General features: G+C 37.1%; 1 protein-coding gene across 6 annotated transcripts in view; it reads left to right on the top strand.

Annotated features, from left to right (window-relative positions):
* LOC143808059 (IgGFc-binding protein-like) overlaps positions 1 to 12,566 on the top strand; it is a 210,735-nt gene that overhangs the window by 22,669 nt on the left and 175,500 nt on the right. For 4 of the 6 annotated variants that reach the window (XM_077290315.1, XM_077290316.1, XM_077290317.1 and 1 more), the window contains 11 exons: positions 75 to 651; positions 1,109 to 1,314; positions 1,422 to 1,802; positions 2,277 to 2,560; positions 2,665 to 2,936; positions 3,019 to 3,126; positions 6,178 to 6,222; positions 10,627 to 10,767; positions 10,856 to 11,112; positions 11,352 to 11,433; positions 12,209 to 12,271. The exons of 1 other annotated variant lie outside the window; for it this stretch is intronic. In XM_077290315.1, coding sequence (XP_077146430.1) covers positions 75 to 651; positions 1,109 to 1,314; positions 1,422 to 1,802; positions 2,277 to 2,560; positions 2,665 to 2,936; positions 3,019 to 3,126; positions 6,178 to 6,222; positions 10,627 to 10,767; positions 10,856 to 11,112; positions 11,352 to 11,433; positions 12,209 to 12,271 — 2,416 coding nt within the window. The remainder of the gene's footprint in view (positions 1 to 74; positions 652 to 1,108; positions 1,315 to 1,421; positions 1,803 to 2,276; positions 2,561 to 2,664; positions 2,937 to 3,018; positions 3,127 to 6,177; positions 6,223 to 10,626; positions 10,768 to 10,855; positions 11,113 to 11,351; positions 11,434 to 12,208; positions 12,272 to 12,566) is intronic. One more of the 6 variants, XM_077290320.1, reaches the window with a different exon arrangement.

The following is a 12,566-nucleotide window of genomic DNA, read 5'->3' on the forward strand; positions in this document are numbered from 1 at the left end:
ATAACATTGATTTGCTGGTACATGTCTGCTTATTACTGAATACATCACTCTTTCAATCATCAATGTGTTTGCAGGTCGATGACTTGTGGAAAACTCTTCCTGTCATTTTGAATGGAGGTGCAGTAAAAGTGGAAATGAGTGGAAGATATGTCATTTTAGAAACTGACTTCAAACTTAGAGTTGCTTACGACACTGATCATTCCGTGGAATTGAAAATACCTGATGCATTCTCTGGGGAAGTTTGTGGCATGTGCGGCAACTACAACAATCATAGACCAGATGACTTCCTTATGCCCGATGGACAATTGGCCCAAAATTCAAATGAATTAGGAAACAGTTGGATAGTCTATGACAAAAATGACCCATCCTGCACAGATCAACCACCTCCACCTCCACCGCCAACTTGTCCCCCAGAGGATGAGAGCCTCTATGAAAGCAATGCATTCTGTGGTGTTCTAACAAGTAAAGATGATCTGTTCAGTGTATGTCACCATGTTGTCAATCCGGAGAGTTTCTTTGAAAGCTGTGTGTTTGATCTCTGTGCATTAGATGGAGGCAAAGATATTTTGTGCAGTGCTTTAGAAGCATATGCTGATGCCTGTCAGAAACAAGGAGTCACCATCCCAAGCTGGAGAAACATTACATCTTGCGGTAAGTACAAAGTGTAAAAGTGTTGAAATCTTAAGTTCTAATATGCTTAAGTCTATTGTCTGGGAAAAAAATATCACACGGTCAGCACTAGGACCAATGTTATTCAGTGAGGCTGTTCAGATGACCTTTTTTGACATGAAAAAAATCACAGCATGTGCTAGTCCCGTCCATATTTCAGATGAAACTCTTCTATTCAAGTATATGGGTGCACAAAAAATAGGATCCCATGTGCATTAGCCGTATAACATCTATTTTCTACGGGTACATTGCAATTGGTCATATAGAGAACTGTATTTGGTCTTGTAAATTTTATTCACTGCTGATGAATAAAAATGAATGCCGAATGGAAACTAGATGAGAAATCTTACATTTTTCGGTATGAAAATTTGATGATGTTTTTATATGGCTATCTGAACTTAGCCTAATTTTGGTAAATTTTGTGCATTGGAATTAACAGGAGGTATAGAATGTCCAATATCCAATAGCGAGTACAAGGAATGTATGACTGCATGTCCAGCAACCTGCTTGGATCCACAGGCTCCAGAGAAATGCACCTCTCCATGTGTGGAAGGGTGTGAATGTAAAGACGGATACATTCTCAGTGGAGGAATTTGCGTTTCTAAATCACAATGTGGATGCTTGTACAAAGACCAGTATTATAATGTAAGTGTCTAACGGAATATTTGATTTTTTTTGCTTCTTATACTTCTCTGCTGCTTTTTGTAGAAAATGTTGAATTTTTTTAAGCAATTGCTGATTTTTTTTTACAGAGAGGTGATGAATTCATTGAAGGAAACTGTGAGAGGAGATGTCAATGTCAGGATAACAACATGGTCTCCTGTTTACCTATGTCTTGTCCAGAAGATGAAATCTGTAAGGTGCAAAATGGATTATTGGGCTGCTACCAACCAAGCAATGCAACTTGTCACATTTATGGTGACCCGCACTACTCCACATTTGATGGCACACTTCACCATTTCCAAGGATCTTGTAACTACACTGTATCAGAGACCTGTGTCAATACATCTCACAACTTTATTGTCACCACACGCAATGAACACAGAGGCAACCCAAGCTGGACAGCCATAAATTCGGTTGCTCTGACTGTGGACGGTGTGCACATCTGGATCGAGAAGAACAATATTGTGCATGTAAGTTTCATTATTTCATTACAAGTCTACCCAGATTTTACTGTAATTCCATAGAATTCTGCTAATACATAAAAGCCACATATATGTTCAAAACATTGCACATATATATTTTACATTTTCAGTAGTTACCCTATACCAGATAGCTTGACGTTTGTGAGAAAAAAGTGTTGTAATGTTTTTGGATATTCAGCTGTTGTGTCATAAAAGGAGACAACTTTCTGTTATTGTATTGGACAATATCAGTTTGCATTTTTGCAATTTTTTTACGAAACAACATTTTTGTTAAATGTTAAATATTAGTTAGTTATTTGTAAAAGTTTTTTCTTTTTATATATTTTTTTGTAAAAAAAATAGTGTAATATTACTATTTACAGCTCAAATGGCAAATGGCCAGAATAAAGTTGGCACTGTTATTATTCAGGTAAATGTTGTCATAGCTAAAAATTATAGTTCTCCTCTACCTTTGCTTTGCAGGTCAACAATGTTTTAGTTACTCTCCCTGCTGACGTGTTTGGCGTAAGCATCATAAGAAGTGGCCAGTACGTAGTAGTTAATACCCACTTTGGACTCCAGATTAAATTCAATGGAGATCATGAATTATTTGTTATAGTGAGTGAGAAATACAAAGATAAATTGTGTGGATTGGGTGGCACATACAATGATAACCGCTTTGATGACTTCACAACACCTAATGGCAGTATTGTAACTGATGTCAATAACTTTGGAAACAGCTGGCGAGTAGCAGATGATGGATGGCCGTGAGTATTTTCTTATCTTATCTGTCCATTTGTCCATTCACTTTTCCATATAGTCATTTTTTTGCAATGTGAGATCTAACTTTCCTATATCTATATTTCTGTAGATGTGACTCTACTCCTCCTCCTCCACCTACGTGCCTTCCCAGCATAGAGCAAGAAGCTGAGGCTAAGTGTGAAATAATAAAGCTGCTCAATGGCCCCTTTGCACAGTGTCATGCTCTCATTCCACCATATCAATACTTTGAGAGTTGCGTGTATGACCAATGTGCGACAGGAGGGGATGATACTTATTTCTGCAGCTCACTAGAATTTTATGCTGCAGCATGTGAAGCAATGGGAGTCATTCTTGGCGATTGGAGACAGGAAGCTAATTGTGGTAAGAAGTTAATTCATTTTTATCATAGTATATTATTAAATATGTTATGTTGTATTTTATAAATGTTATTTTTGCTTTTTAGGAGAAATAAAAAGCACAAGTCCACCCAAATCCACCACCACTGCAACTGCTATTACTACTACAACTATTGGTCGCGACACAGTAGGAACCACAACTTCAACTACACCAGGTAAATGGTTTTACTGCATGATATTTATATGAACACGATAAATGTTATATGCATTGGACACTAGGTGAAGGTATAAAAGGCTAATAAAGTGATAACTAAGTGACTATTTTCAGAGTATAAGAGAAAAATGAAAGTTAAGGAACTGAATACTCAGAACAGTAAACATGGCACATTGATGTTTGGGCTACATGCACTAGATAACTGCATATTTCGGATCTATTATCTAGGTAGAATTTGGTTTAGGAAGTGGAGGATCAAGGCAATCCTATATATTCTTGTGACTAAAGGTTTGGGAAATATTAGAACAGATAGCTGCTGGGGCCAAGTTCACACGTTCAGTATTTGGTGAGAGTTTTACATCAGTATTTGTAAGCCAAAACCAGGAGTGGGTGATAAATGCAGAATTAGTGACATGTTTCTATTATACTTTTCCTCTGATTGTCCTACTCTTGGTTGGCTTACAAATACTGATATAAAATACTGACCAAATACAGAACATGTGAACGTGGCCTTACTGTGATGCTTTAATCTCCATCCTTGTTTGCAGTCAAGCTTCCTCCTTTCTGTCTAATTGTCCAGTAGGCAGAGTACAAGCTGCATCTGTCAGACAGAGAGGTTGCGCTGGACAAGACACAATAGACAATTGAGTGCAGAGGGGTATGTGGTCATGTAAAGCTGAATGATTATAACAAGACAAGTTTTGGATGCTTTCCCAATTAAAACATTATTATGTTTTAGTTTTCTATATTTATATCAGAATTTTCAAATCCAGGATAGCCCCCTGTTATGGACCTGGTGGTTAGGAGCATCCGGAATGACCTGATGGTTAAACTATCACACAGGACAAGCTCTTAAACACGGAGTTCATACATCTAGTATAGGGAAGTAGGGCCTTTTTTGCTTTGGGCTATTTGCACAAGCCTCTTTTCTTACGTATAATATACCACTAATTGGAGACATTGTCTTTGGAGTTTTGCGCATTTTTCTCGGGTAAAACATTCATTATATCTGTTACTGAATGCAATCTTTCTAGACTGTGAGTGTTTTTGGCGGTTTCTGTATAGTCTTACCTTCCCCCTTTTTTGTATTTATCATTGAATATGTTTATGTATTATTGTTTTTAAAATATTCTAATAAAATTTTGAAATTGTTATGGCTAATTGCTTCCATGTTTTTTCTGATGGATTTATGGCTTTTTTGAAGCATGCCATACTACTAGGCAGTTATTTATATTTTTGATGTGTCAGACAGAGAGGTTGCGCTGGACAAGACACAATAGACAATTGAGTGCAGAGGGGTATGTGGTCATGTAAAGCTGAATGATTATAACAAGACAAGTTTTGGATGCTTTCCCAATTAAAACATTATTATGTTTTAGTTTTCTATATTTATATCAGAATTTTCAAATCCAGGATAGCCCCCTGTTATGGACCTGGTGGTTAGGAGCACCCGGAATGACCTGATGGTTAAACTATCACACAGGACAAGCTCTGGGAAGTGGGAGCTCTGCTGACCGCAAGCCTAATCCTATCACACACAACTAGAAATAGCTGTGGAGCGTACCTAACTCTGCCTAGATGCCTCTTCACAGCCTAAGAGCTAACTACCCCTAAAGATAGGAAATAAAGCCTACCTTGCCTCAGAGAAATTCCCCCAAAGGAAAAGGCAGCCCCCCACAAATATTGACTGTGAGTTAAGATGAAAGTCACAAACATAACAATGAAACAGGTTTCAGCAAAGGAGGCCAGACTTCACTAAACAGACTGAGGATAGAAAAGGTATCTTTGCGGTCAGCACAAAACACTACAAAAAGCCACGCAGAGTGTGCAAAAAGACCCCCGCACCGACTCACGGTGCGGAGGTGCCACTCTGCCTCCCAGAGCTTCCAGCTAGCAAGGCAATATCATGATAGCAAGCTGGACAAGAAAACAAAGATCAGCAAATAAACTAGCAGGGACTTAGCTTCTGCTGGAGTAGACAGGTCCTAAGAAAGATCCAAGAGAGATCTGAACCAGTACTAGAACATTGACAGCTGGCATCAAGTAACGATCTGAGTGGAGTTAAATAGAGCAGCCAGCCTAGGACTAAACGAGGTCAGCTGAGGAAGGAACCTCAGAACCAGCAGCTCCACTCACAGCCACCAGAGGGAGTCCATGGACAGAACTCGCCGAAGTACCATTCATGACCACAGGAGGGAGTTCGAGAACAGAATTCACAACAGCCCCCTTTTTCATTGTTGCGAAGAATTCACTATGCAAAGATATCCATTAGCTTAGCTAAGAAGCTGGAACTGGTACATACAATATGCTCCTTATGACTAAGTGAATTTTGTTAAAAATTAATATGCTCCCAAAAATTTTAAATCTGAAAAATAAGTGAGCAGCACATTATCTGTACAATATTTTCTACCTCTCTAGTTACTATGGATTACAATCAGAATTTGGTTACATGTGATTCGTAAAGATTGGTTGATGGATCTCCATGGCAAAAGTTCAGCCTAAGGCTAGCACTGATGATTCTTCTCTAGTATTTATTAAAAACATGAGTGATAATTTTTCCACTTTTTTATGGATTTTATCAACTTAGTATCAAGTGTTTCCACTACTATTAGCTAAACTACTAAATTACTATTACTACAACTACAACTACCACTATTCAATCCATACCTACACCTCCTACCACTGTCCCATCCACCGTAACATCTACTATAATTGCTTTATTCATCCTGACATGTCGCAACACATTACAATCCACTCCAATATTTCCAACATCCACTACAAGAAAAAGAACATCGTTGAATAAAAGTAGCAATTTTTTTCATGTAAATAATAAAACTTAAAATAAAGTGATGATTGATATAACATAAATTAGATTACCACATTTTGAACAGTAAGATTCTTTAATATATTGCAGTTCAACCAAAGTATTATATTCAATAGCCAGGACCTAATTAAAATTGTTTTATGTTGAAAGTGAACAATTACAGTAGTAAAGGGTACATTGTTTTTAAACAACTTTTAGATCAATAATATTATGCTTTCATTTTTTTAGATAAGCCTACAATCACTCCAAAACCAATTGTTTCAACTACACAAGGTAAGAAGAACTATGGAATCTGTTGAAGATTTCCATAACTATACTATTCTTGTGAAATTAGGTTTAACTAATTTATTCCTAATTCGTCTTTTAATTTGCGTCTTTTTTAAAGTACATTTTTTATGTAGAAGATAAGAGATTGTTAGCACTACAAATAGCATAACAAATCATTATTTAGGCAATCCAAAAAGGTCAATGACTTTTTGGCCCTGTGACATGGGACTTCATCAGACGCTAAAAGATATATAGTAAAAATATGACTGCATACATGTGTAAATCAGCCAAACATGGAAAAGTCATATGTATATTCATGTCACACATTAAAAGTAAATGTCTTAGTAACAATTATCACATAACTGTATCATTTCATATTAGAGAAAAAAGCAGAGAAGTAAAAAAAGGAAAAAACACTTATTATGTCCTGTCTGAGAGATATATTTAGTCACAATGGTCTAAATTTAATAAAGAAAATGTCTGAAATAGAGAAAATAATCTCTTTGAATTGTCTTAGTATTTATCCTATACGTGTGACAAAGATCTTAGTCATAGTAGTTAATTATGGACATGCCCAAACGAAGAGTTGTATAAATTCATAACCAGGTCATGGTAATGGCAAAAGAAAATGAAAGGGAATTTTCAAGGCAGATGAAAGTAAATCTCATCGGATTGCAACGAGAGCAACACGAGGTATTGGGTAAGGTATTTACAATGGCGAGTCAAATAGCCTAGTGCTGGGCGCTCATCTACCTCGACTTTTGACTATTCATGTTTCTTGTCAGAAGTGCATGAAACTTCAATAATCTCCCTACAAGAATATGGAGGAATGTTCCTTTATGCTATGTGCACACAGTGCATTTTTGATGCATTTTTGTGGCTTTTTTTCCATGTGGAAATGGGCCAAAACACTATGGAATCCTTATGCTAGCTAATTCAATGACAATCCTGAAGTGTTGTGCACATGATCAATAAATTTCCTGAAGTATTTGCAGTGCATTTTTCTGCAGCATGTCAATTCTTTTTGCACTTCTGCAGCGGTTTTCACCCATTAACTTCAACTGAGTCAGTGAAATCCGTAGCAAAAAAGCAGGTATAAAAATGTTTGCGGGTTTGCTGCGGATTTGCTGAGTTTTTGTTTTGTGTTTTACTGGCTTCCTATGGTGTTTCCCACTCTGTCATCTTTGTGACAGCGTGAGAAACACTGGCGCGGTGGTTCTTATAGGCAGTAACACTACCACCGGTAAGACCGTCGGTCAGAGCATTGCGGAGTCATACTGTCAGATGTCAGCATGACCCCGCAGCTGTGACCTGTTGTCATGCTGCCCTGGACTGTCAATCAGAGCACTGTGGGATCATGCTGTCAGATGTCATCGTGACCCCGCAGCTTTCACTGTGACCCACAGCAGTGACCTGCGGTAAAAGCTTACCACAGGTCAGCAGGTGAGGGCTGATGAGACTACTGCTCCCATTGGGCTACGTCTGCTGTCACTGATAACAGTGACAGCAGGTGCCACTTATGCGAGATGTAGTCTCATCTGACAGCACCTGTGCTCACAGTTGAAAAAAAAGGTTAAATAATTACATACACATTCAAATAAAAAAAAAAATTATTCTCACCAAATCCCCGATGCCCTCGTCTCCTAGAGATAATCAAAAATAATAAACAACATATACTCACCTGTCCACCGTAGTCTATTTAATCCCGATCGTGTGTCCCATGGCAATCTCACGTGTAGAACATTCACATTGGGACATGTGACTGCTCTTCCCGGCTGCCAGCGGTACACTGACAGGAGGTAATCGCTCCCATAGTGTATCACTTAGCTACTGTGAGAGAGGTCACCAAAGTTCATCATCTGATCAGCTCCGGCGGTCTCACTTACACCACCGCTGCATGAGAACTTTCTCACACGGCAGTTGTGCTGTAAGGGAGATTACCAGAGCTGATCAACTGATGAACTCCAGTGACCTCTCTTACTGCAGCACAGTGATACACTGTGGGAGCGATTACCTCCTGTCAGTGTATTGCCGGCTGTCTTTGAGAGTAGTCACATGAGTGACTGCTTTCAAAGTGATCAGGATCATCGTGGGACATTATGGATTATCTTCTCTGCAGACATGTGAGGAATATTGTGGTTTATTATTTTATTTTTGCTGCAGGAGACGTTGGCTTCAGTGGATTAGGCGTTCAGTGAGTATGGTTTAATTAAGATTCATTAAAAGAGTCTGTCATTATTTCAAATAAAGGTATTTATTCTGGGTGTCTGTGTTTTTATGCAATATCACTATGGGGTTACTAATAGATAGGTGTCTTATTGACACCACTCCATTACCAACCTGTGGGCTTGATGTCACCTGACAATACAAAGGTGACATCAATTCCACAAATATGAACCCCCTCTTGCCACAGCTACAGGGCAAGTGGGAAGAGCAAGGTTAAGTGCCAGATTTGGCTCATCTTACAGATGTACCTTTCCAGGGTGGCTGAGAGCTGATGTTTTTAGTCTGGAAGGGGTCAACATCCATGGCCCCTTCCTAGGCTATTAATACCAGCCTGCAGTTGTCTGCTTAGCCTTTGCTGGTTAGATTTTATATGCATACCCTATGTCAATTTATTTATGGGGTCCCACTATAAACTAGCCAGTAAAGGCTAAGTTAACAGCTGTGAGCTAATATTACTAGCCTGGGAACCTTTATGGCTATTGGCTCCTTCCCAGAATATTAACATCAAACCTCAGCCATCAGCATTCCTCTCTGCTGGTTATTAAAATTACGTGTGAGCCCATGTAATTTTTTTAATTTTTTTTCTTTAAAATTAACAGTTGCTGTCTGGTTACACCCTATGTAGGTTCATTCTGTTAACACTCCTACATAGGCTGGTGACAATGTGTGTCTATGTTTGTGTGTGTTTGTGTTTACTTATCAGCTTAATAATGAGGGTGTCGGGCTGACACCTTTTCATTACTAAGACTAGAGCTAGGTGTCAATGACAGCTACAGACACCAAGCCCTAATCCCATTACCCTGATGCCACACTGCTTCAGCGTGAGAAAGATGGTGTTGAACAAAGAAATTACATCACAAAACTTTTTTAAAAATATCTTTATTTAGCTAAAAAAAGCCTTCATTATTGTACAAATATGCATACAAAAATGCATACAAAAACGCACCAAAAATGTGCGCTTTTTCCACAGGTTTTTTCTGCCAAGAGATGTAGAAACCTTGCAGAAATTTCTGCTAGCAAATACTCAATGTGTGTTCATAGCCTTATACTGCAGTGTACCATAGGACTTTGGCTATTTCCTTTATTCCCAGTGTCATATAATATATATTTTTGGGATGAAGTAACATGATTTTGTCTCATACATATAATAACTTCGCTATAAAACACTCTGTACTGTATAATGCTTGTTCCCTTTCATTTTTTTTCCATTATACTGACATGGTTGTTTATTTATATAGTTATTATTTTGAGCATGTCAATAACAAACTAATATGACATATCTTAGTCATATGTATAGGATTAATGCTAAAAAGAGATGATTCTCTCTAATTCAGCAATTTTCTTTATTAAATTTGGATAATGGTGAATAAATATATCTCTCACATAGGACATAATATGTGTTTTTTTATTTTTTCTTTCCTTTTTTCTTCTCTAATATGAAATGATACCGTTTTGTGATAATTGTAATTAAGTTTACAAATTACTTTTAATGTATGACATGCATATGCATATGAATTTTCCATGTTTTGTTTATTTACGCATGTATTCGGTCATATTTTGACCATATGTTTTTTCTGCACTAAGTAGTGTCTGATGAAGGCCCGTGTCATAGGACCAAAATGTCATTGACCTATTTAGATTGCCTAAATAAAGACTTGTTATGCTTTTTTGAAAGCCAAGTATCACTTATCCTCTTCATGTGCATGGGGTGGAATTCTTTTTGAGCTCCAAATTTTTTTTCTTCAAGAGTGCCGTATATCTACCTTTTCACTTTTGTATGTGTTTTTTTTAGCTTTCCAACATGGGTGTGATTTTTGGTATTTATATGTCTTCAATTAATTTATAATTTGTGACTTTTAAAAAAGCCACAACATTTTATGTGAATGTGCTCTAGTCTCTTACTTTATATACACTAAGATTTTTTGCACAATTTTTGGAACAAAGTGTGTGACTTTTTGCAAAAAATGTTAAAGACAGAAATGATTAAATAAATTTTAGACTTTGTATGAAATTCCTGAACAGCAAATGCTATTTCATGCAAATTCCATAAGACAAGAAAGAAAAGTGACTTAAAAAATACAAGGCTAAAGAGTTTAATCGCTTTTTTAACCTTCTGTAATTTCTGTAAATTGCACACAGTTATGACATACTGATATGTGTTTGTGTTCGTTCTTCCATATTTAGGGGAATGTGACATAGGCTGCTCTTTTGATTCTGGTTTCTGTAACTGGAAACAATCAAAGTCAGATAATATTGACTGGATACGCTGGAGAGGTGCTACACCATCTGAACTCACTGGACCTTCCATTGACCACACAACAGGAGGTATTGGTCTTCTTCTATAAAATTACAAATTATATTCAAAAATAGAACCATTCCATGCCCCAAAGTGATACTTGGATTATCATTTCAGATGGATACTATCTCTACATTGATGGTGAGAAGTCAAAATACGGAGACTTGGCAAGGTTGGAGAGTCCTGCTGATTGTTTCACTGGCTACCAGTGCCTCAGGTTCTGGTACCACATGTATGGAGCTGCAAAGTACATGGAGCTGAATGTGGCTGTCTTAAGAAACGATGGTATAGAATATGTGACCTACCTATATGGAAATCATGGTGATGTGTGGCTGTTAGAAGAGATTTACTTGCCTGACAGTGACATTATCCAGGTAATGTTGTGTTTATTTCCTTATTATTCATACATAATTAGAAATTAACCTAACTTATACAGTATACACTTACTGAATACATGCATTATATATGCTAAAAATATACACTCAGTTATATTTACAAGATTTGTAATTAAATTTAAGAAATTATACGATTTCTGAAGATTGGAGCTTCATTTGATTGCAAAAAAACATAAAGGAGAGCATGTCAGATACTTTATTATACATTATGTTTACAGATTTTCATTGAAGGCAGGATAGGAGAAGACTATCGTAGTGATGTGGCCATAGATGACATCTCTCTTACACCTGGATATTGTAGTAAGTAACAAGTTAATCATTTTAACAGTGTATTCCACATATTATGTTTCTTATAGAGAGAAGATGTATTATTTGTATAAATGAAATCTATACTTTCAGCTTGTAGAGTAGTACTTCATATATTTAATAAATGTACAGATGAAAATATTGAAAATTTGGCTCTCAATCATTCCAAGACCAGGTCATTTGATGATGAGCCACAATTTTTTTTGTATATGTGGTTTTAAGAGCCCTCTTAAAAGCCAGAAAAAACCCTGGTGAGTCTCAGAGATTTCCGCACAAGCAAGGGTGTTCTGAAGATCCAGAGAGGATTGGACAGGTAAAAAAGAGGGGCCAGAGCGTGATTATAAGATTTTTTATGCCTCTTTAGACTTTAGAAAAATGGCAGCCAGCAGCTGCACTTTTGCTGAATCTGCACAGAAGCAAATTACAAATAATCTGCATACCAATTCCATTTGAATTTATTCGCACAATTCTTTAAAAATAATGGATATCTATTGATTTTTTTCTACCCATAATGATTTTTTTCAGTATTTTTCCTAGCAACAGAACTCTTGCATGGAAAATATGTATTGATCGTGTTATCAAGGCATATTACTTTTTATTTAGAAGTTGTACTGCCATCTGAGAAGTTTGAGTGGTGAGGCGTTATATATCATAAGTAGAAAAAGAAGAAGAAATTCATATCTGTTGAGTTATTGTGGCATTATATTATTACTAAGAATCATACTGTAATGTTAATGAATGATAATCATGTCAATAATTGTCTTTTTAGTTAAAGCAACAACTACTACCACCACCACAACCACAACCACTGCAAAAACTTCAACACCAACAGGTATGCAGCAATAATAATTTACATTAGGTTAGGCTTTATTAGGCCCTTTACACACTCTAATGTAACTAGACATCACAGTCATGATGTTGGAGAATGGAGCAGCTAAGTTCCCATACTGAGCAGGCGCTATGTTACACAGCCAGCATCAGTCTGTAACAGCAGTGATGAGTGAGTATACTCGTTGCTCGGGTGGTCTCCGAGTATTTGTGAGTGCTCGAAGATTTTGTTTTTGTTGACGCAGCTGCATGATTTACAGCTGATAGACAGCTTGAACACATGTGAGGATTCCCTTGCA

This window comes from Ranitomeya variabilis, chromosome 2, assembly GCF_051348905.1.
Source record: "Ranitomeya variabilis isolate aRanVar5 chromosome 2, aRanVar5.hap1, whole genome shotgun sequence".
Lineage (NCBI taxonomy): Eukaryota > Metazoa > Chordata > Amphibia > Anura > Dendrobatidae > Ranitomeya > Ranitomeya variabilis.